This window comes from Bufo bufo, chromosome 5 (assembly GCF_905171765.1).
Source record: "Bufo bufo chromosome 5, aBufBuf1.1, whole genome shotgun sequence".
NCBI classification, from domain to species: domain Eukaryota; kingdom Metazoa; phylum Chordata; class Amphibia; order Anura; family Bufonidae; genus Bufo; species Bufo bufo.
Genome location: NC_053393.1, coordinates 509,551,372 through 509,576,890, shown reverse-complemented (window position 1 = coordinate 509,576,890; position 25,519 = coordinate 509,551,372). Strand labels below are relative to the sequence as shown.

At 42.4% G+C, this 25,519-nt stretch overlaps 1 protein-coding gene across 12 annotated transcripts in view; it reads left to right on the top strand.

Moving 5' to 3' along the window:
* KIAA1217 (KIAA1217 ortholog) overlaps nucleotides 1-8,494 on the top strand; it is a 445,177-nt gene extending 436,683 nt beyond the window's left edge. For 9 of the 12 annotated variants that reach the window (XM_040434411.1, XM_040434422.1, XM_040434413.1 and 6 more), the window contains 5 exons: nucleotides 159-287; nucleotides 987-1,106; nucleotides 4,019-5,608; nucleotides 5,986-6,111; nucleotides 6,752-8,494. In XM_040434411.1, the coding sequence (XP_040290345.1) occupies nucleotides 159-287; nucleotides 987-1,106; nucleotides 4,019-5,608; nucleotides 5,986-6,111; nucleotides 6,752-7,249 (2,463 nt within the window). In that variant the 3' untranslated portion in view covers nucleotides 7,250-8,494. The remainder of the gene's footprint in view (nucleotides 1-158; nucleotides 288-986; nucleotides 1,107-4,018; nucleotides 5,609-5,985; nucleotides 6,112-6,751) is intronic. The other 3 variants (XM_040434412.1, XM_040434414.1, XM_040434421.1) reach the window with 3 other exon arrangements.
* Nucleotides 8,495-25,519: the final 17,025 nt, after the last annotated feature.

The following is a 25,519-nucleotide window of genomic DNA, read 5'->3' as shown; positions in this document are numbered from 1 at the left end:
CATGCTGTCTCCCATATAGAAATCACAAGTTAAGTACTAGTATTTTATATAACTGACTAAAAAGGTCCTCCAGAAAATAAAATCCGTTCATGAGATGTAGTCAAGCAGGGTTACATTGGTATTCCGGCAGCATGTTAATTTTTCCTAAATCAAAACAGGACTCAGAAGATGTCCCTCCACCACCACCACCGAAAACAATCAAGCCAGAGATAGAGAGTCCCATCAAGACTTCCCAAGTGAAGGATGAGGAGGAAGAGGAAGGAGAGAGGATCATGGCAGAACTTCAGGTAACGCTCAGATTTTGTTTTCCTTGTGAAACAGGACTTTTTGCCTTAAGACAAAAGTCAAAGCACATCTTTTGAAATGTGCATAAAATATAAACTGCAGAATTGTGTTGTGTTTACAATAGTTTAGACCTTTGTGGATGGATCCACTACATAAAGTTGGCCGACATAAGGCAGACAGCACTTTTAGAGTGTGCAAGGCCCCAAGACATGGAGTAGACATGCAGAAACCTTCAGTATTTATGTTCCTTCTTTGGCCAGGAAAATATGGAAATCAATTTCTCCAAAGTAAATGTTTTTAGATATATTGTCCATAGTTGCATAATAAACTAGCCACAGTTTGACATCTTCTCTATGCCCCTGCACCTCTTTGTCCTCTTTTAGAAGGAAGTTATGATGAGTGACCCATCAGCAGCCATGTGCGGGTCATTATCTCTTCCTGTGGCAGAACTTAGTCCTGTAGACTCCTAGCCCGTCCCTGTCTCTGGTGCACAAAACAGAGAAGGAGGCAAATGACAGCTACTCTGTTCTCTGTGGTTGGGCAGATCATTCAGTTTTCCAGAGTCCTCATTTTCATTCATTTGCTCAGGCAAGAACCCCATAGGAGTATATTTTATTTCCTGACTAGCTTGTGATTTAGTGGAATACAGATAATATAATTCTGTGTAGGAAAAGCTCCATGTAACATTCTACATCTTGTAGGCTTTCCAGAAGTGTTCTGTAGTGGAAATTAATTCAAAGGTGCAATATGAGCTCCCAAAAACAGAGGTCCAAGAGAGAGATTTCAGACCTTCAGGTTTAGCTCTACCCAAGGAAAAGAAGGTAATTTGTAAGGCCGTTACTTTCCTGGCCTGTACTAACTAACCCTACGTTACTAAATAACTCTACAGTCTACGAGCTACAAGATGTCCCTTATGTATCTAACAAGACTTCTAATATCCTTATCTACAGTGGTGGCTTCCATAACGCACTTTTCAGCTTGCATGCATATCTGTATTATTTCATTGGTCTGTATATTTATTGGAATGTTTTTAACGGGAAGCTGAGTTATGGGGAGCTGTTTGTTCAAGTATCAGACTGAAGATCTGATTTAGCTGACTCTAAGTCTGCCAGCCAAGAAGAAACCTCTGGCTTTTACTCATTGGCAACACACTAATTGCTCAACAGGCTTAAAAAAATCTATGATTGACTCTCTCTTGCAGCTCGGCCAGGTCAGAAAGTCACCAATGGCCACAGTGTTCCCGCCATGTCTCAGGCAGACCTTGGGAGATGCAAAGCAGCTCTACAGTGTGAGACCCCATCAAAAATCACCCATTGAGTCAGCTTCCCAGACCTTGTGACGGTGTACATTTTGTGGTTTGCATCCTGTGCACCACATCAATGTTAGGGCTCATGCACACGACCGTATGCCCTCTGAGGCATACATTGTGCGCACGGGAGCGCACAGCATCATAGGTTACTTTGATGCTGTGCGCATAAGGCCGCCCTCGGGGCTATTGTCCCGCATTCATAAGATCATATGAGTGCGGAGCAATAGTCCCACGGGCGGCCCGATACGCACAGCATCATAGTAACCTATGATGCTGTGCGCTCCAGTGCGCACGATGCATGCCGCGTCGGGACATATGGCCCGCTCACAGACCGTATGCCTCAGAGGGCATACGGTCGTGTGCAATAGCCCTTATACTGCCATTTTAACACATCACTGGTGTCCCTGTGCATTCCTAGCCTTATCCGTTTATTTACAGAATCAGTTTATCTTAATTATAGCGTATATATATTCTTGTTCTCACACAGCAGTTTTGTTGCAGAAGTTTTAGCTTCTGAAAATCCACTCCAAACATCTAAATAGGGTTGTTCCTGCAGCATGTGCATGAATTTGTAGAAAACTGAAACAGTTACTGAAATTTCTGCAAGTCACGGAGAGGCCACCATGCGGTGACAGCAATGAGGTCACCACAACCGCATACACTTGCAACCACCAATGGCCACACAAATCTGTAGGCAATTAATCCATTAAGGCATTATTTTGTGCCCCCCTTTGTAAGCCCAGCCTAGTATTCCAAAGTAATTGACCTAAAATCTTCCAGTTTTCATCTCCACAGAGATTGCTTTTATAATTTGTATTCTGGGAAGTGCAATTATAACATCAATCACTGTATATTACTTTATACTAATATATTACTTAATCCATTGGGTCATATTGACATCATAGTGTGAAGTCCCCTTTGGGGACCCCTTTCTATTAGCCAAAGCAAATTCTTCACCTGTTATGAGGGAATTGGGATTTTGCTTCCTCTGGAGTAACACTGTAGGACTGTTGGCGTTCCCCACTCGTGGTCACAACCAGGCCTGATGAAGGGCTATAATTTAGCCCGAAACGTTGCCATATTGTATTGTTGTGCACAGTCATGTCCGGCTGAATAAAATTATCTAATTATCTCACCAACCAATTGGAGTGCTGTCTAATTGTACAACTACTGTAGGACTATAGTCATGTCAGCTATGTAGAAGTAATGAGACAACCCCTTCAATGTGTGAAAAAGTTCAAAAAAGAACAACTCTCCCAGAATGCAATGCTGCAGAGTATATGGCACAATAAGGCTAGGTCTACACAACGAAACGTCACGCGACAATGTTTATAATGATTGTCTATGGTGACATACTGCAACGCGACAGTCACAAAAAATCCATTCGAAATGCGTTGCAGTTATAAAAATTGTCGCGCGACACATGTTGCAGTGTAGTTGTGCCCTATGTGTCGCGCGCGTCACATGTCATCATGGAGACCTAGCCTGGATGTAGAATCACCTAAAAAAAAAAGGGTTGTCTGAGTTATATAAAAACTTGGGCAACCCCTGTAAATGGCCTAAAATAACAAATGAGTGGATACTCACCTTTTTACTCTGCTGTTTCTTCTAGCGGTGCACTACGGTCTTCCCGCTGCTGTCATCTTCTTGGATGCAGTGGTGACGTTCCATGCACAATTCACCACTGCAGCCAATCACTGGCCTCAACCGTGCACGGGATGTCCTTACTGAAGCCAGCGATTGGCTGCAGTGGTAACCTGTGTGCACAGAAAGTCGCTATTACAGCTAGAAAGACAAACAGCGGCGAGGTGGACCGAAGAGCAGTAGCAGAGGAAGAAAGCAGGTGAGTATACCTTCATTTGTTGTTTAATGCTGTTTTCAGGGTTGGCCTTGGTTTTTATTTAACTCGGACAACCCCTTTTATGTGAATATTCCTTGCCATGTTTTGGTGGACTAACCTGGTAAACAGTCAAAAGATTTGGGTATTTTTGGACAAGAAGGAGAAGGTTTATCAGTGGTAATAAGTCAGAGCAACTGGACTTGTATTTTCTCTTGGAGATGTTTCACTAGGTATGCGACTGGTTTTCTCAGTTAAAATTGAAAATGACTAACGAAACATCTTCAAGAGAAAATACAGGTAGAGTTACTTTGACTTATTACTGCTGCTATACCACAAACTGGATGAAGGACAAATTTCACAGACAAGGAGAAGGTTTGTGGTTTTTCCTTCACAATAATTGAGGTTTTGGCAGCTTTTATTATTGTTTTAAATGCTTCTATTAATCTTTTTTAGGCATCATATAAGTCAGTCATCTCTGAAATAACCAACTTACCTAACTCTGATTTGACGTTGAATAATTTTATTCACCTTAAAGGAGCTATTCTATTTAACAAGTCAATTTCCCCTCTAATATTTCCCCATAGGTGCCATGCAATATTTCAAAAGAAAGTGTAAGTCCTGAAAGCCCAAAAGTTGTTGAAAGCACTGAGGACAAGTGGAAAATTCAATCCATATCAAGTCCTGCACCTGATTCTGCTCAGTTTAGTCAGGTGGAGAAGGTTGTAGTGAACGAACAGTCTACATATAGTCTGTTCATAGGCAGGGATGAGCCTAGCTCTACAGACAGGGAAGAATCTGTAAAGAAAAGTAAAAATGAAGAATTAGCAAACATGACCGTATATAACTTTCACAACAACGAAAACCTAAAGCACTTGAGTTCTACAATGCCAGAAGTGGTTAATGGAGGAACAGATCACAAAATCTCAGAGACAAGTTCCACATTTGTCAAAGCTTTTAATGTAGAGAGACAGGATAGCTCAGTAAGTAGCTCTCCAACCCAAGAACAGGGATTGCCTTACTTAGATTTAGGCCAGACCGTTGTATTAAGGCAAAAAAATTCTCGTAGGACTACCAGCCAACAGTCTGAAGACCTCGAGTCTCCTGCTGTTTCACCGACTGAGCCAAGGTCTCCAGCAGATAACATTGCTTTTATGATCACGAATACTGAGGTGCAGGTCCTGTCAAAAGGTGAAGTTCAAGATATTGTAAACCGGAAGGGTGGAGAGGTGCAAACAGTTAATGTTGACAAAGAAAATGTGAAAACAATTCCTTCCCACAATTTGGACACACAAGATTCTGTTGTGTGCACAGATAAGAAACCAGTCATTATCATATTTGACGAACCAATGGATATAAGAGCTGCCTATAAAAGGTTGTCAACAATATTCGAAGAATGTGATGACGATCTGGAAAAAATGATGTCAGAAGCAAAGATTGATGAGGAGGAGGAGGAGGAAGAAGAAGAAGATAAGGAATTGAGTGTCCATCTGCCCGAAGAAGAAAGGGTTGAGGAAAGCAAAATGGTCAACAATACCCAAAATGTCTCAAAATCAAACAAATACAGATTTAACTATCCATCTCTATCAGAAATGAAGCAGACTAAGTTTCAGGATCATGTCTCCCAAGGTTTCCTCCCCGATGAAGAAAAGACTGATGCGTCTGACTACCAGTATGGCCAGAGACAAGATGTAAAGAAAAAGTTTAAGTTCAAATTTCCTAAAAAACAGTTGGCGGCTCTAACCCAAGCCATCCGTACAGGGACGAAAACTGGGAAGAAGACCTTGCAAGTTGTGGTCTACGAGGACGAAGAAGAGCCTGATGGGACTGTAAAGCAACACAAGGAAGCAAAAAGGTTTGAAATTGAAAGATCGAAGAGTAGAGAAGAAGCTAGCCAACCTGAAACTCTTAACCTTGAAGAACAAGAACATGTGTCGAGGACTGATGAGATAAGGCAAAATACATATAGAACCTTAGACAGTCTTGAGCAAACCATCAAGCAGCTAGAAAATACAATAAGTGGAATGACACCAAGACCAGGATCTGATCTTATAGAATCGAGAGACGATAACAAAACATTGACAATAACCTCTTTGGTGTCTAAAGGATCTGTGTTAGCGGATAATACAAAACCCGTTCTAGAGTCTCCATCATCCATACCTACCACAGCACGCAAGGTACCAGTGCACAAGACCTCCCAAGTCTAACAGTGTGCTTTTGACCAATTGGTGCCTAATCCTTTGAGTGGTGTTCTTCTGGTGGTTGGCTTTTCCTATAGGTGTCTAACAAGCTACTGGTCTAATAAGGTTGATAACTTGGTGATGGGCAGATGAAGAACAAAAAAAAAAAAGAACCTGCTTGATTGACATGACCTGTGTTTTTATTTCTCCTATGATTTTTATGGCTTTAACCTCTGGTATTTCCACTGCATGACTAGAGATTGATAAGATGTTGCTCAAGCATGGAATGTGAACAATGGATGAAATCAGTTCTGTTGTATGATTTTTTATTTTTTTATTTTTCTGTCTTTCTTCCCGTTGGCTTGTTCCTATAGGGATCAAACGGAGCACCACAAACCAGCAGAATGCCAGTACCAATGTCTTCTAAAACTAGACAAGGAAGCATGGAAAAAACTAGCAAACAGCCAAAGCTACAGGAGCCGCAGCGTCAATTCAGACAGGTAGTTTTACCGTAGAACAACAATTTTGGAAGGACAAAAAACTTGGCTTTTAAAAACCTTCAAGCCAAGTTACTGAATCAGTGTAACCAAAACAAGGATGGCGTTTGCTTTCGCTCTTGTTTTTGTTAAAAACAATCTGGATCTGGTGGCATGAGAAATCCTGTAGTACTGTCTCACTCTCGCCATATCTCTGCATGCCTGCAATAAAAAAAACACCCACTTGCTTTGTTCCACTTCAAGATGTTCAGATGAGATGAACGAAACCTTGGCTTACTGGGGTAACACGCAACAGCCCTTGCGGGAGGGTATAAAATCGGAGAGAGAGCACGCGTGAGCCGTGGTGTCTGTGTCGTCCGGTTACTAACATGTATGTGCCACCGCATTCCATTAACCGCTTGCCATCTTGTCACCAATCTTCTCACACAGCATGTAGAGCACCGCACTATCGCCCCAGCAGGCATCCACATCCTCCACGTCTCAAGTTCTCTAAACCTTTCTGTGCTTTATGGTTTCTGCCAGGTCCAGTGAGAACGTCAGCATATAAAGTGTTTCTTATATGGGGGCTTTGTTCCTGCGCCCGTGTTGGTGTATTAATGTTGAACGTTTTGACAAACTTGTCTCCCGCCATCTTTATTTGCAGGCTAACGGAGGTACTAAGAAAGCTGGTGGGGATATTAAGGCTGCTTCCCCTACTTTATCTGCTTCTAAGATTCCAGCTCTTTCTCCTAACACTGGAAAAAGCAGCTCTGTTTCTGCTCAGTGTAATGATACCTCTAACTCCCATAATCCCCCTGTGAAGTCCCACGTCCCAGTAACTAATTCTAACTCTCAGACCGCTCGTACCGTTAACGCTCCCTCCCTTATCCGTCCTGTCCATAACGGCACGTCAAAGCTACAGAGCCCAACCTATTCAGGTAAAGGTCACCATCTCTCGTTTTCACTGCAGAATGCAAATGGCAGACCATCTCCTCCTACTTCTTCCTCCTCTTCTGCTACTTCTCCCTCCACTTCTGTCTCTCCCACTTCACTGACTCAAGGTATGAAGAGCATCCGTACCATCCACACACCTAGCTTCACCAGCTACAAGTCACAGAACGGAAGCGCAACCAAGCTCGCCACCCCAAAGGACTCCTCCTAACTTGTGCAGACTCATCGGTCTAGGTGTCTTCAGTGCAATTCCACCCACAGCGCCCTCTGCTGGCATGTTGTTGTCACCTATGTACATAACACACCGGTATATCCTCGTCAAGATAGTTGCTGTTGTAATAATAGGCTTTTTCTTTTATCGGTCTCTGTTTCTATGTAAATTAGTGTGTGTGTGTGTGTGTGTGTGACTGTATATATTACTATACTGTATGTTTGCATGAGTGTATATCCCTTCGGAAAGGCGTCCATTACGTGAGGATGCGGATTATTTTGTATAGACTATTTTTCACTATGGGACTTGCAGGAGAATAAATCTAGAGTGGAGTTTTTGCTTTTGCTTTCCAATCATGCTGGCTTTGACTACAGATTTCTATTTTTGTCGACTATACATCACTGTTGCTTTTATTTTTTTGCCAAGATATTTTCATAGGGGACATAAGAGTATGTTTATAGACTTGGGTTGGGGGGGGGGGGGGGGACGGGGAGGGTTGCCCAAGTGCAATATTCTTAAAGGGATTCTTTCATCAAAAAAAAAAAGAAAGAGTCTTATATAAAAGGAAAAGCTTAAAATCAGGGAGTATAAAATATTTTCTTACCAGAATATTTAGGAAATATCCTATTTACTTTACATCAATGGAAGCTCTTCCATTGACATATCTGTAAATAATATTCGTGAAGTCACATTCTGATGTCAGAAGATGACGATTCTACAGAGATAAGGGTTGCTTTATAGGTCTCCAGGTCACTGGTAGCTCCCTTGTCCCTTTAAAAAAAAGAAGAGGTTCTTCAGCAGCTGCAGTGTGTAATATATAGTTCTCCACCCTAGCTGCTGCAAAATCTCACAATACTATGCCTTAGAAGCGAAGGGCATTTCATATCAATTAGGGTGCGTTTTGCGGACTGCCCTCCGCGAAACAGACAAGAATAGGACATGTTCTATTTTATTTATTTATTTTTGCGGGGCAGCGGAACGGCCATGTGCTGTCCGCATCTTTTGTGGCCCCCTTGAAATGAATGGGTCCACAACCAATCCGCAAAAGATGCGGATCGGACGTGGAACAAAAATACGGTCGTCTGAATGGGGCCTTAGCGGTAGACAGAATCTTTCCTTGAGGTCAAGGCTTTTCCTGACTGCATTTCTTAACAATATCCTAGGAATCTATAATCTTGTTAGTCCGGGTCATGAACCCTACGGTAGGGTCACATTACGTCCGACTGAATGAGGCCTTTGTTTAAATAAAAAATAAAAAAAAGAGGTGTTGCAGCAGCTGAGGTGTGTTATAAGAAATTACATCCCCGCCCTACTATAAATTGTAAGAATACCAAACGTCACCTCGGAGTTCTATTCTAAGGTTCCGTAACGTATGTGTTTTCTGTTACCTATCAATTAGATTTGGTTTATAGAAGATGCCGTTTTGCTTGCACTTTCTAAATGGCCATAAAGTGAGACACTGACACTGCTGCAAAATATGCCGCAAACAAAGAATACTTAGTTCTAGAAAGTTAGATTATTTAATGTAACTTCACGCAGAGGGTTTTTTTTTTTGTTGAGAAATCACAAGGACTATGGTTAATGTTTTTTTGATGATCGACCCCCTTTAAGTGGCACCACTGCCCTGTGGTTCTAGGTGTGAACATGAAATGTGTAGACTCTTGCTTTGAAGAATGACACATTTATCGGTTTCGATTTCCCAGAATGCTACTGCCGCCCACAGCCCTTAAACCATTGTTATTTTTAATACTGTCCTGTAAGACAGGTGTGTACATAGACATACTTTTTACTTCTACATAGAGATGCTCTCATATTTAGGCAGTGTGTGTCAGCCCGTGGGGGCTGTGGAACTGCGACTCCCGTCATCCTGGCCGATGATGGTAGTTGTAGTCCGAGTCACGCGTGGCCTAACTCTCATTGTTCATGCATGCTTTCAGACAGCGGCAACTTGGAAAGGAAGAGCTTGCACAGATTTTGTAAATTTATCGATTTGTATAACTACTGTAACAAATATCTGTAAAAAGCAGATCACTTTTCTGAAATAAAATAAAGTGATGCATGCGGTTCTCTACACACGACTGCTCCGTGTCCTGGTGAAAAACCTCTATTTATTACAGTTTGCCGTTCAATATTTGGCGTCATTCAGTCGCCTGTACAGCAGGCACCAGACTCCTATGGTCCAAGTGGACTGATGTTACATCACCATAGACTTCTATGGTAATAAACCTTTGGTCCACTGCAAAAACACAGAAGGAGGTGCAGATGTTTCCATTATACCTTCTCCCCATGTAGGCTCACAATCCCTGATGGAAATCGCTGACCAAATCACTGAAGTGTGAACTAGGCCTAAAGCTTCTATGGAGCGTCATCCGGGTGTTTTATAGGAACCTCAAAAGGCAGCTATAGTACAGCAGTGTGAACCTCACAAACCATTTGGGTAACTACAAGACCCAGACTCCCTACGAGTCTGGGTCTTGTAGTTACCCAAATGGGTTGTATGGTTCACACTGCTGTACTATAGCTGCCTTTTGAGGTTCCTGTACAACACCCGGATGACGCTCCATAGAAGCTTTAGGCCTAGTTCACACTTCAGTGATTTGGTCAGCGATTTCCATCAGGGATTGTGAGCCTACATGGGGAGAAGGTATAATGGAAACATCTGCACCTCCTTCTGTGTTTTTGTCCTGCACCTGGTTTTGGCTCACAATCACTAAAGTATGAACTAGGCCTTAGGGCTCTTTCAGACAAATGTAAGGGTTCTGTGCCCGTGCTGTGGACCGCAATACGGGCACGGAGCCCTTACGGTCATCTGAATGGGCCCTTAAAGCGCCAAGTTTATTTCAGTTGGACCAACCCGGAGGGGTCAGGTGGGTAGCGTTATGACCACAGTCTGAAACTAATTCTGTACATATACACACACACACCGTCTATATAACATTTATTATTTACTGCATTTGTCGTTTCTCTCTATACTCGTCTGGAGATGTCTAGTCATTGTTTTATAAGAGTTTCTATTTATTTTGATTGTTTTACTGCTCCGTGGTCAGTTTACTAGAGATCAGATAAGTTCCTAGTGAATCTTTATTACAAATTATGATTCCTTTTCGGGATGAGCGAATTACCAGTAATTCATCTCTTCAGCAAGAGGTCTTGACCCGTGAGGGGCTGTCCCCAAAATGTGAAAAAGCGCTCACCTGCCTCTTGATTGACAGCGCCGGACATCTCGCAGAGGCTCTGCTTCCGGGCAGCAGCGCATGAACAGTTACTGCTCTGGAAGAGCTTCTTCACCGGCGGGGACAGCCGCTCACAGGTGAAGAACCTTTGCTGATGAGACAAATCGATTTGTCAGAATTGATTCGCTCACACTTAGGCTAGGACTACACGGCGACTTGTGTCATGTAACACATAGAGTACAATTACACTGCCACATGTGTCACATGACATTGATGTCACACAAAAGTTGCGCAACTTTTTATAATTAGGGATGAACGAATTGACTTCGGATGAAACATCCGAAGTCAAATCGCATAAAACTTCGTTCCAATACTGTACGGAGCAGGCACCCCGTACAGTATTAGGCCGCATGCACACGACCGTTTTGTGTTCCGTAAAATGGGGTTCCGTTGTTCTGTGATCCGTTTTTGTTTCCGTGTGTCTTCCTTTATTTTTGGAGGACCACCAGGCATAAAGGAAAGTAAAAAAAAAAAATCTAAGACAGGTTTGCCATGCAAATGATAGGAAAAAAACGGACGCGGATGACTTGAATGGGTCCGCGAACCGTTTTCCGCGAAAATAATAGGACAGGTTATATTTTTTTGATGGACTGGAACCACGGATCACGGACGTGTATGACAAACGGTGCATTAGCCGAGTTTTCAACGGACCCATTGAAAGTCAATGGGTCCGCAGAAAATCACGAAAAACGGAACAACAGACACTGAATAAAACAACGGTTGTGTGCATGAGGCCTTAGAATGTATTGGCTCCTATGAGCCGAAGTTAATGCTTCGCGAAGTCTGGCGAGACTTCACGCAATAACTTAATACATTTATTTGTACTGTAAAAAACCAATTCCCGAACTCTGGTTCGGTTCCAAGTGGTACTTTGGAACCGAACCCCAGTTCGGAAAATGTTTTTTTTTTTTTACAGTACAAATTAATTTATGAAGTTATTATGCAAAGTCTCGCCAGACTTCGCGAAGCAATAACTTTGGCTCATCGGAGCCAATACATTCTAATACTGTACAGATCTCTTGCTCCGTACAGTATCAGAACAAAGTTTTATGCGAATCGACTTCGGATGTTTCATCTGAAGTCGATTCGCTCATCCCTATTTATAATGATAGTCTATGGTGACATACTGCGACGCAACTGTCACAGGAAAATCCATCTCGGATGGATTTTTTGCGACTGTCACGTTGCTGTAGCAGCAGCGCGACACCATAGACCAGGGATGGCCAACCTGAGGCTCTCCAGCTGTTGCAAAACTACAACTCCCAGCATGCCCAGACTGCCTTCAACTATCAGCCTACAGCAGGGCATGGTGGGAGTTGTAGTTTTACAACAGCTGGAGAGCCACAAGCTGGCCATCCCTGCCATAGACCATCATAATAAAAAATGTTGCGCGACATCTGTCGTCGTGTAGCCCTAGCCTTACTCCCTTGACTACTCCTTGCACCCCCCACGGACAGATGTGCACATTGCAGTTGTGGCGCTATCCATGGTTTCTCTCTTGGTTTCCCCCCCACAGCACTGGATTTATCAGATAATGGGGGATAAGACATATATAGATTCAGCCATGCCTGCAATGTTTACACAAGACCACGTTTAGCCGGGGCTTGCAAGAAGTAATAAAGAGGCAGATTATTTTTTTTATAAAGATAAACAAGTAACCTAATTGACTAGTAAAACGGCTGCGAGATTTAAAAAACAAACAAACAAAAAAAAAACAGCAGCATTGGTCCTACATCTCAAGGTATGAGCAAAACTTTTCAGTGGAAAAATGATTACGGTATTCACACGGTCAGTCTTCTGCCAAAACCAGGAATGGAACAGAAATAGAAAAAAAAATCTATAGTGAAGTTTTGCAACTCTTCAGTGTTTAGACCTACTCCACTTGTCTTACCAATTCTGCTGTGTGAATAAGGCCTTATATCTCGCCCCGGATTTGTGTTCTAGGATGTCATTTAGTGCATGAATAGTTTCTCAAACACTATGATGAGGATGGGATACCGGCGAGTTCTCCCGGACTGAACAGCACACTGAGGGTATAAATGCTGACCCGACACCACTGGAGACTGTGTGATAATGGTGACAGCCTTGCTTCCTTCATACTTTTCCTGCTTTTAGGATTACAATTGGTGCAGGTGTTGGGTGTGGTACTTTGGTGCCATCTAGTGGCCAGTATGTTACACACATACAAAAGAAAAAAAGGTTTTGGCTGCCGAGTATCCATGAAAATGTCCTCTATTTGTGCAACACACAAAAGTGAAATGCTACAAAGGTGGATCAGAACCCGTAATTGTCCAGTGCTGCACAATGAGACCACAGAAGAATATTTCTGGAACAGCTGCAAACCTTTACGGTCGAAAACGTGGATGGGCTGGCATTCAACCTTTGCACATTTGGTCCCATTTTTATTTCCTAAAGTTTTGTCACTGTTAGAAGGTCTGGATTCAAACCCAAGACCCCAGAGCTGCTAAGGCCACTATGCTGTCCATATACATAAAAATGGGAATACCCCTTTAAGTAAGAATGGAAGTAGGAGGAATGGAAGCCATATGTAGACCTAGATCACAACCCTGGAGCCATTCGAGGCTCACCCAGTGGCATGATTGTTCCGTCACAATAAATGGACATTTACTAGGAGAGGGATAATTCTCTTTTAGCCTCTAGTAAACCATTCACCAATGTGTAAATATGCAAGTAAATGCTATTATTTCCTGTTTTTACGGGCCACAATGCCACTGAACATATGGTGTGCCCCTGTCCTAATGGGATTGAAATGAATCACATGCATTGGGTGATTACTGAAAGGAGGGTTTAAAGTGTATGCACAGAATTTCACTTCTTGGAGCAGCAGTGTGTACTTCAGAGCTGCTCTTCCTATAGTAATTGGAGACAACAAGCTGCATCACAGACAGCTGTCATATACAGTAGACAAACACCAACTTACTGGCACCCCTTTTTCCTGGGCCATATTGTATACTCCAATAGATATCCTGCTGTGACTATTTAAAATAGTACACAAAGGAAAGAAATTGTGATGCGAGAGCAACACCTAACAGCCCATGTGGTTTCAATTCAATATCAGGTACAGCCAAGAAGGCTGTTATAGGGTATGAAATGCAATTTATAAATCAAATAATTTTATAGTGGACCCCAAGAGACCAATGTACAGTAAATGGAGTAAATAACCTGGATTTTCTTCAGTAAGTTTAAACCTGAAAGTGTTGGCCCATTAAAGGTGAGGAGAAAGCTAGTTTATAAAAAAAAAAAAACATTTTCTCCATTGTATTCATTGGGGAAAATAAACTGCCAGATGAAATGCAGTGTCAAAATAAACTCCCCATTAAATGTGGCCTGTATGACCCAGGAAGAAGTGCAACGGCGTCTTAAAAAGACTAAATAGACAAATTACCGGATCCAGATGGCATACATCCGCATATCCTAAGAGAATTAAGTATTGTCATAGAAAGACCCTTATTTTTGATATTTAAAGTGGTGTTCCTATAACAAAGTGCAACAGAGTCTTAAAAAGACTAACTAGACAAATTACCGGATCCAGATGGCATACATCTGCATATCCTAAGGCAGGGATGGGCAAACTGCAGCTCTCCAGCTGTTGTAAAACTACAACTCCCAGTATGCCCAGTTTGCCTACAGCTATCAGCCTACAGCAGGGCATGATGGGATTTGTAGTTTTACAACAGCTGGAGAGCCGCAGTTTGCCCATCACTGTCCTATGAGAATTAAGCATGGTCATAGACAGACCTTTATTTCTGATATTTAAAGTGGTGTTCCTATAACAAAGTTATCCCATATCCACGGAATAACTTAGAGAGGTGGGGTCCTACCGCTGGAACTCCCACAGATCAAAAGAACAGGGGTCCTAGACCCCGTGGAGCCTCCCTTAAAATGATGTATGCCGCTCCATTCATTTCTATGGGAGTGCATCAGATAACTGAGCATTTGTATTTGGCAATCTCTAGTACTCCTATAGTAAAGAATTGTGTGGCAGCACACATTTCTGACCAGCTGCTACATCTATTTCAAGGGGGCTCCACGGAGTACAGGGCCCCTGTACTTGAGATCGGTGTGGATCCCTGTGTATAGCAAATCTGGTGCCAATATAAAAAAAAAAAAAAAGGGGTAAAAAACAGAGCCCATAAACTATAGGCCGGTAAGTCTAACATCTGTCATGGGTAAACTGTTTGAAGGTTTTCTAAGAGATGTTATTCTCGAATACCTCAATGAAAATAAGTGAATAACGCCATATCATCATGGCTTCATGAGGGATCGGTCATGTCAAACGAATGTAATCAATTTCTGGGAGGAGGTAAGTTCTAGACTTGAGCGGAGTGAGTCAATGGATGTCATATATCTGGACTTCTCCAAAGCATTTTATATTGTGCCACACAAAAGGTTAGCATATAAAATGAGAATGCTCGGACTGGGGGGAAATGTCTGTATGTGGTTAAGTAACTGGCTGAGTGATAGACAGAGGGTGGTTATTAATGGTACACACTCAGATTGGGTCACTGTCACTAGTGGGGTACCACAGGGGGTTAGTATTGGGCCCTATTCGCTTCAATAGCATGTAAAAAAAAAAAAAAAAAGAAACCACCCTTTTAAAAGCCTGCACAATATAGGATTGCTATAAGCAAGGACAACAGAAGAAGTGGAGTCTGTAGAGAAACTGGGAGTCAAGTCATGAAGAATGCAGAAACCTCAGCCCAGTATATTGGAGTTCAAATTGCACTTTACAAACATGTTATGCAACATTTTAGCTTGTAAAGGGCAGGTATACACTTTGTAAAGATATTGTCCATGTTGGTAGATTCTGTGCCGAGATCTGGGTCTTGGCATATAGTATGTGACATCACATCATTGTAAAAAAAAACAAAAAAACATACCAAACTGATAAAACACCCAACCTTTGTGTGCACCATGATCTGCACCTATCATGGTACAAAAATGGATAATCAGTCACAGCCTACCTCTAATGCTTCTGTGCCATAACATCATGTATCCCTACCTGCAAAGCACAGGCATGTGGCACAGCTGACCATAGAAATGGCATGCGATGGTGGAGGGAGGGGGGCAAAGTTGTTTGAACAGCACAGGAACATGGTGCACTCGGTGTGGCACTGGTGAATTATTCCCATCACTTTAAAGCCTGATAGCCCACTAAAGAAAAATACTTCTAGTGCATGAGGCCTACCTTGGGGGACAATACTTTGGCCCTTTTATTCTGTGTTCTTCATTTGTAAGTAAATTTTGCAGGGCACCTTTTAAAACCTAAGTTATTTTAACAATTTGTAGGGCTCATAAATGAACAATCTAAGGCCCCTTTCACACAGGTGATAATTCCGCGTGGGTGCAATGCGTGAGATGAACGCATTGCACCCGCACTGAATCCGGAACAATTCACTTCAATGGGGCTGTTCAGATGAGCGGTGATTTTCACGCATCACTTGTGCGTTGATAGTCAATGGTGTTGCAACGTGACATGCTGTGATGCAACGGTCACAAAAAAATCCACGCAAGTCGGATGTCGCATTGCAATGCCATTGAATATCATTACAAAAAACGTTGCATGATGTTTCAGCTGGACCCTTTGGCCTCGTGCACGCAACTGTTGTCTGACCGTGCCTGTATTGTGGCCCGCAAACAGTCATTTAAATGGTCCTCAATCTGGGAGATGCGGTGCGGAAGCACTACAGTGTGCTTGCACTACTGTTTTGTGGTGCGGAACGCGGACCCCATTTAAGTGAATGGGTCGGCGTCTGCAGACAGTAGCCACATGATCCGGTGCCCATGAGTTGCGGATGGCAATTTGCAGTCATGTGCTCTTCCCTTACACGATGCTGTGTGTATGGCAGCACATGGTTATTTGCTCGTCGTTAAGTTCACACTGCTCAGTACACCCTATAATCGCCTCGTGCAGTACAGCCAGACTTCGGATTCCACATAAAAAAAAGTAGAATAACTGCTCATCAGGCTCAGAAGCCTTGGTGTGCACCATCATTAAAATTGGCTGCATTTGAAATTTTAATTTGATAGTTGGACGAATCATCTCTGTAGAGCAATGTTCCCAGACATGTCATTGCTCCTTCAGCTGGCGTTACTGAACATGCACGGTCAAGCGACTTTAACTGCCAATATGGTCTAAAATGTGTACGTCTGCGAATCCTTCACCAGATGATCGTTTACTCAACTTATTACCATCTAAAATGTATGCTCGCCTTTAGAGAGGAATCGCATTGTTTTGGATGTACTGGGGATTTACATTGGCATTAGTGTTTACCTACTGGAAAAGATATGTATGACTTATCCTCAGGATAGCTCATCAGATCTGCAGGGGACCCCCACCAATTAGCCCTACTGCCTTGAGCGCCGCAGCCTCTTCCTAGACCAGTAACATCACGTTCATCAGTCACATTCAAGTCCATGGAGCTGCAATACCAAGCACTGCCACTATATGATGTACAGCGCTGTCCTTAGAAAGCTGCCAGTAGCCTGCATCACTCACCAGAGCTCCGGTGAGCGCAGAGACTCCCTGAAACAGCTGATTGGTGGGGGTGCCGGGACTCAGACCCCCCCGCTGATGTGATAATGACCTGTCCTGAGGGTAAATCATCATTATCTTTTACACGATAACCCCTTTAGGCCCCTTTCACACGGGCGAGTTTTCCGCGCGGGTGCAATGCGTGAGGTGAACGCATTGCACCCGCACTGAATCCGGACCCATTCATTTCTATGGGGCTGTGCACATGAGCGGTGATTTTCACGCATCACTTGCGCGTTGCGTGAAAATCGCAGCATGCTCCTCTTTGTGCGTTTTTCACGCAACGCAGGCCCCATAGAGATGAATGGGGTTGCGTGAAAATCGCAAGCATGTGCGGATGCGGTGGGATTTTCACGCACGGTTGCTAGGAGACGATCGGGATGGAGACCCGATCATTATTATTTTCCCTTATAACATGGTTATAAGGGAAAATAATAGCATTCTGAATACAGAATGCATAGTACAATAGGGCTGGAGGGGTTAAAAAAATAATAATAATTTAACTCACCTTAATCCACTTGTTCGCGCAGCCGGCATCTCTGTCTTCACATGTGAGCAATAGGACCTTTGATGAAGTCACTGCGTTCATCACATGGTCCATCACATGATCCATCACCATAGTGATGGATCATGTGACAGACCATGTGATGAGCGTAGTGACATCATCAAAGGTCCTATTGCTCACAGATGAAGACAGAAGAGATGCCGGCTGCGCGAACAAGTGGATTAAGGTGAGTTAAATTATTATTATTTTTTTTTTAACCCCTCCAGCCCTATTGTACTATGCATTCTGTATTCAGAATGCTATTATTTTTCCTTATAACTATGTTATAAGGGGAAATAATACACAACAATCTACACAACACCTAACCCAAACGTGAACTTCTGTGAAGAGGTTCGGGTCTGGGTACCACGGTCAGTTTTTTTAATCACGCGCGTGCAAAACACATTGCACCCGCGCGATAAAAATTCAAAATGGGTTCGAACTGGGGGGAAAAAAAAACACAATTCCTCCACCGTTTTACGGGTTTTGTTCCCACGGCGGTTGCAGAAAAACTGACCCATGCCCTTCATTCTCTGTGTCAGTACGATTACAACGATACCCCATATCTATATGTTTTTTATGTCTAAACAGTGTAAAAAAAATATTTTTACTTTGGAAAAAACATTTTGTTTTTACATCACCATATTTTGACCCCTGCAACTTTTTTATAGTTATATCTACTAAGCTGTGTGGGGGGCTCATTTTCTGCGCGACACTCTGTAGTTTTTATTGATCCCATTTTGAAGTGTGTGGGAATTTATCACAATTTATTACATTTTTTTGGGGTACCAGAAGCAATGAAAAAATTGTAAATTGGCCATTTTGACAATTTTTTTCAGTTACGCCATTCGCTGTATTGGAAAAATATTTTTATATTTTGATAGCACAGGCATTTTTGGTCACGGTGACACCCATGATACTTACGGGTTTTTTTAGGTATTTTTTTTTATTATACGGAAGTGGGGGGTGATTTAAATAAAAAAATATATTTTAACTTTAAAAAAAAAAAATTAAATAATTTTGAGGCTCATGTATTTTTAAAATGAGTTTATTACAGTCTATTGCTCATTTCTTCTGTTGGCCTGCCATCTGGTGGCCAAAATAAGAATTGCAGCATTAATGCTCAAGGTCTCTTCTGCAAGACCAAGCGCAGGGGATGTGGGTTTTTGACACTTTAGATGCCGTGATCTCACTTGATCACAGCATCTAAAGCAGGCATCCTCAAACTGCGGCCCTCCAGCTGTTGCAAAACTACAACTCCCAGCATGCCCGAACAGCCTACAGGTATCAGCCTACAGCAGGGCATTGTGGGAGTTGTAGTTTTACAACAGCTGCAGGGCCACAGTTTGAGAATGCCTGATCTAAAGCCTTAAATTACCACGATCGGCATTATTGACGGTCGCAGTAATTAGCCACAGGTCTCTACTGTTGTAAACAGCAGAGACCAGCCAGCAATGACGCCTGCTGCACGTGCGAGCAGGTGCCATGTTTACATATCGCTCCAGCGCCGTACACGTATAGCACTGGTAGCGAAAGGGTTAAAAATGGAATACCACAGGGAGAATTTGCTGGGCAGTGGGGAGCCAGTGAAGGAACTGGCAGCGGGGAGAAGTAGAAGAGACATGAGCGAGAGGTGGATTAACCAGGCAGCAGATTTAAGACTAGATTGGAGGGGTGCAGTAGTGCTCGGCGGGAGGACACAGATTAGGGGATAAGGGCATGCATTAGCATTTTAGTTAACTCAGGGTTAAGGAAGGAGCAAATACTAGAGATGTTCTTCTGTTGAAAGCAGCAGGTGACAGAAATGGACTGGATGTGTGATTTTAAGGACAGGAAGCATTAAATGTAATATACAGTCAGGTCCATAAATATTGGGACATCGACAATTCTAACATTTTTGGCTGTATACACCACCACAATGGATTTGAAATGAAACAAACAAGATGTGCTTTAACTGCAGACTGTCAGCTTTAATTTGAGGGGATTTACATCCAAATCAGGTGAACGGTGCAGGAATTACAACAGTTTGCATATGTTCCTCCCACTTGTTAAGGGACCAAAAGTAATGGGACATAATAATAATCATAAATCAAACTTTCACTTTTTAATACTTGGTTGCAAATCCTTTGCAGTCAATTACAGCCTGAAGTCTGGAAGGCATAGACATCACCAGACGCTGGGTTTCATCCCTGGTGATGCTCTGCCAGGCCTCTACTGCAACTGTCTTCAGTTCCTGCTTGTTCTTGGGGCATTTTCCCTTCAGTTTTGTCTTCAGCAAGTGAAATGCATGCTCAATCGGATTCAGGTCAGGTGATTGACTTGGCCATTGCATAACATTCCACTTCTTTCCCTTTCCTCTTTGGTTGCTTCTGCAGTATGCTTTGGGTCATTGTCCATCCGCACTGTGAAGCGCCGCCCAAGGAGTTCTGAAGCATTTGGCTGAATATGAGCAGATAATATTGCCCAAAACACTTAAGAATTCATCCTGCTGCTTTTGTCAGCAGTCACATCATCAATAAATACAAGAGAACCAGTTCCATTGGCAGCCATACATGCTACGCCATGACACTACCACCACCATGCTTCACTGATGAGGTGGTATGCTTAGGATCATGAGCAGTTCCTTTCCTTCTCCATACTCTTCTCTTCCCATCACTCTGGTACAAGTTGGTCTCATCTTTCCATAGGATGTTGTTCTAGAACTGTGAATGCTTTTTTAGATGTCGTTTGGCAAACTCTAATCTGGCCTTCCTGTTTTTGAGGCTCACCAATGGTTTACATCTTGTGGTGAACCCTCTGTATTCACTCTGGTAAAGTCTTCTCTTGATTGTTGACTTTGACACACATACACCTACCTCCTGGAGAGTGTTCTTGATCTGGCCAACTGTTGTGAAGGGTGTTTTCTTCACCAGGGAAATAATTATTCGGTCATCCAGCACAGTTGTTTTCCGTGGTCTGCCGGGTCTTTTGGCGTTGCTGAGCTCACCGGTGCGTTCCTTCTTTTTAAGAATGTTCCAAACAGTTGTTTCTGATGGGATTGTTTTGTTTTTTTCAGCCTAATGATGGCTTGCTTCACTGATAGTGACAGCTCTTTGGATCTCATCTTGAGAGTTGACAGCAACAGATTCCAAATGCAAATAGCACACTTGAAATGAACTCTGGACCTTTTATCTGCTCATTGTAATTGGGATAATGAGGGAATAACACACACCTGGCCATGGAACATCTGAGAAGACAATTGTCCCATTACTTTTGGTCCCATTAACAAGTGGGAGGCACATATGCAAACTGTTGTCATTCCTACACCGTTCACCTGATTTGGATGTAAATACCCTCAAATTAAAGCTGACAGTCTGCAGTTAAAGCACATCTTGCAAATCCATTGTGGTGGTGTATAGAGCCAAAAATGTTAGAATTGTGTCGATGTCCCAATATTTATGGACCTGACTATGTGTTTTCAATGGGGAGAGAGGAGAAAGCAGATGGCAGACACCTCTGGTGGCCTATCCCCCAGGAGAACAAAAGGATCAATAAAAAACATTTTTATTTTTCCTGATCGTGTGCTCCCCTGACATCTATCAGGGGGAGTTGGGAGCTCCAGATACACATCAGATTATTGGCCAGTCCAGCCAACAGTACACTAATACATGTTATCCGCATACATGTTAGTGCTTTGTTGGCCAAACCAGTCATTGACGTAGTCACACTGCAGATTTGGTTGGCATTGTGCATCAATACTTGTAAGCCAAAACCAGGGCTGGATCTGAAACATAGGAAAGATTCATACTTTCTATGTATCCACTCCTGATTTTTGCAATAAAATACTGATCAAATCTGCAGTCATATGATTACAGGGGTTTTTCGGTTTTCATCAACATCCTTAAAAATAATCATTTATGAAGGTAGCTGTAAATTTATAATGTATTTATTTTACGTTTGTTGCTCCTATGTCCCATTCTGGGCTGTGGTCACCTTCTATGTTATGTCCATGGGCGGAGCAGTGATAGTGGAGTGTCTATGTAACTAGCTGGGTGGGAGGAGCTATAAACTAGCTGGGCGTTGTTAGGGGCGGTGCTGGAGGTGTGGCAGAGGAAGGAGAAGTGCATCATGGGTTTGGTTGGATACAGAAACAGGAAGTGTTACATACAGGAGGGAAACAACCAGAGGGATTGGTTTACATAGTTAAAACGGGTCAGTAGTCTCAAAGCTGAAAAACCGCATGGAAAAGATAGACATGAGATATGCAGCTACATGTGCATATCTGTTAAAAATTATGGTCATCCTTGGAAAAAAAATAACTATTAAGAGTGATAATAAATCTAAACCTTTTTAAACCGTAGTCAGTCAGTAATGAGGTATCCTGTTCACATGACATTACAGCTTGTACATGGTTATACACAGAAAACCAAGCTGACCCTACCACAGGCTGAGGAAAGCAGCTGCAGCACGATAAGGCTATATTCACACGTCAGGCAGCCGTTTCTAGAAACAACATGAAGTCAATGTGGGTATTCATGTGGCCTTTAACAGCCAGTGAACAGCCGCCGTGAAAAAAATGGGACATGTCCTATATTTGGCCGTTTTCATGGCCAGATGAACCCCATTGTTTTTAACGGTCATTTAGACAGGAGTGCCCCTAACAGCTAAACATCCACAAAAAAAACCTCATCCACTTGCACACAGACAGTTCACTAGATGAAATAGGACCCGATGTTCCCACTGTGATGACATCATCATGCTGGGAGTAAAGGTCCTTTCCTGCTGCATGCATTGAAGAGTGAGTCACTTTGTGTGCAAGTAATACTGGGGGGTATTAAATGACAGAGGTGGCACTATGGTCAGAGGGTATTGATATCCAGGGGCCCCTATGGTGTACATTATGGATACAGAGGGGGACTGCATTTGAATTCATCCATTTTCAGTGGCTGTTAAAAACAGATTCGAAAATGGCCATGAAAACTGGACAGTGTCCCTTGTTCAAGGCCATTTTTCATTTATTTCAGTCAAGTATTAAATTATGTGACTGTAGCCTCAGAAAGAGCTAAATAAATTTACATTACTGTTCATCTCATATCTAAGACATTTTGTTTAGAAACCCTGGAATTTTTCAAGTTGTAACAGAGTTTGTATGTTCTTCCTGTGTTTGTGTGCGTATCCTACAAATAATCCAGTTTCTTCTCACAATCTGAAACATACTGTTAAGTACTTTGGCTTCCTATGAAACTGATCAAAGTATGAGTCTAACATAAGGAAAATATATTGTGAGCTCTGAGGACAGTCTGAAGTGAACGATAATCTCTGTACAGCAGCATAAATGTGCGCTTGTACCTTTCTGCAGGATACGTGGAACCATACAGTATATGCAGATCCTTTTTGCAGCACTAAAAAACATCCAATCAAATGGACTCATCCAATTGAGAAACTGACAATTGCCTGAGTGCAGGCCTAGTTCACAAAAATTTTGAGTTTTGTTTTCCCAAAACTAGAAACAGATCAAAAAAACAAACAAAAAAAATAATGAAGTGTAACAATTTTAATTCTACCTCTGTCTTCTACTTTTGAAACAACCAAAACAAAAACTACATCTGAAAGTGTGCACTAGGCCTTATGTAGAGACTCAAATAAAAATTGAATACCAGTTACACTGTGAAGGTGTCCGGTTGCCATGGTAACCATCACTCTCTGCCACAGCAGAGCAGTGGGTGATGGGGAGGGGGGCTCCCTCTTAACCTCTTCCATACAGCGGTCCCTACGGATTAAAACGCCTGACATCTGTCACTGCCATTTCATTTTTTTTTGTGTAATTTATAGGGGCAGTGATGCTGACCATTTTTGTAATATAGAAATGTATGATTTCAGTAAAGTATATTACAAAAATGGTCAGCATCACTGCCCCAATAAATTACACAAATAAAAATGAAATGGCAGTGACAGATGTCAGGCGTTTAATCCGTAGGGACCGCTGTATGGAAGAGGTTAAGAGGGAGCCCCCCCCCCCCCCCCCATCACCCACTGCTCTGCTGTGGCAGCGAGTGATGGTTACCATGGCAACCGGACACCTTCACAGGTGTCCGGCTGTCCATGGTACTGATTAGACTTCTGCTAAAGGCAGAAGTCTAATCAGACTTTGTAAAGTGAAAATACAGTACACTATACACTGCGTGCAGAATTATTAGGCAAATGAGTATTTTGACCACATCATCCTCTTTATGCATGTTGTCTTACTCCAAGCTGTATAGGCTCGAAAGCCTACTACCAATTAAGCATATTAGGTGATGTGCATCTCTGTAATGAGAAGGGGTGTGGTCTAATGACATCAACACCCTATATCAGGTGTGCATAATTATTAGGCAACTTCCTTTCCTTTGGCAAAATGGGTCAAAAGAAGGACTTGACAGGCTCAGAAAAGTCAAAAATAGTGAGATATCTTGCAGAGGGATGCAGCACTCTTAAAATTGCAAAGCTTCTGAAGCGTGATCATCGAACAATCAAACGTTTCATTCAAAATAGTCAACAGGGTCGCAAGAAGCGTGTGGAAAAACCAAGGCGCAAAATAACTGCCCATGAACTGAGAAAAGTCAAGCGTGCAGCTGCCAAGATGCCACTTGCCACCAGTTTGGCCATATTTCAGAGCTGCAACATCACTGGAGTGCCCAAAAGCACAAGGTGTGCAATACTCAGAGACATGGCCAAGGTAAGAAAGGCTGAAAGACGACCACCACTGAACAAGACACACAAGCTGAAACGTCAAGACTGGGCCAAGAAATATCTCAAGACTGATTTTTCTAAGGTTTTATGGACTGATGAAATGAGAGTGAGTCTTGATGGGCCAGATGGATGGGCCCGTGGCTGGATTGGTAAAGGGCAGAGAGCTCCAGTCCGACTCAGACGCCAGCAAGGTGGAGGTGGAGTACTGGTTTGGGCTGGTATCATCAAAGATGAGCTTGTGGGGCCTTTTCGGGTTGAGGATGGAGTCAAGCTCAACTCCCAGTCCTACTGCCAGTTTCTGGAAGACACCTTCTTCAAGCAGTGGTACAGGAAGAAGTCTGCATCCTTCAAGAAAAACATGATTTTCATGCAGGACAATGCTCCATCACACGCGTCCAAGTACTCCACAGCGTGGCTGGCAAGAAAGGGTATAAAAGAAGAAAATCTAATGACATGGCCTCCTTGTTCACCTGATCTGAACCCCATTGAGAACCTGTGGTCCATCATCAAATGTGAGATTTACAAGGAGGGAAAACAGTACACCTCTCTGAACAGTGTCTGGGAGGCTGTGGTTGCTGCTGCACGCAATGTTGATGGTGAACAGATCAAAACACTGACAGAATCCATGGATGGCAGGCTTTTGAGTGTCCTTGCAAAGAAAGGTGGCTATATTGGTCACTGATTTGTTTTTGTTTTGTTTTTGAATGCCAGAAATGTATATTTGTGAATGTTGAGATGTTATATTGGTTTCACTGGTAAAAATAAATAATTGAAATGGGTATATATTTGTTTTTTGTTAAGTTGCCTAATAATTATGCACAGTAATAGTCACCTGCACACACAGATATCCCCCTAAAATAGCTAAAACTAAAAACTACTACCAAAAATATTCAGCTTTGATATTAATGAGTTTTTTGGGTTCATTGAGAACATGGTTGTTGTTCAATAATAAAATTAATCCTCAAAAATACAACTTGCCTAATAATTCTGCACTCCCTGTATATAGTGTACTGTACTGTATTGTATTATACAGACATCAGACCCACTGGATCTTCAAGAACCAAGTGGGTCTAGGTCAAATTATTTATTTTTTTTAAGTGAAAAAAGTGAAAATCAAAAAACACATTTATCACTGATTATAAATGAAAAAAAAAAAATTCCCTACACGTTTGATATCACCGCGTCCGTAACGACCTGATCTATAAAACTGTCATGTTACTTTACCCGCA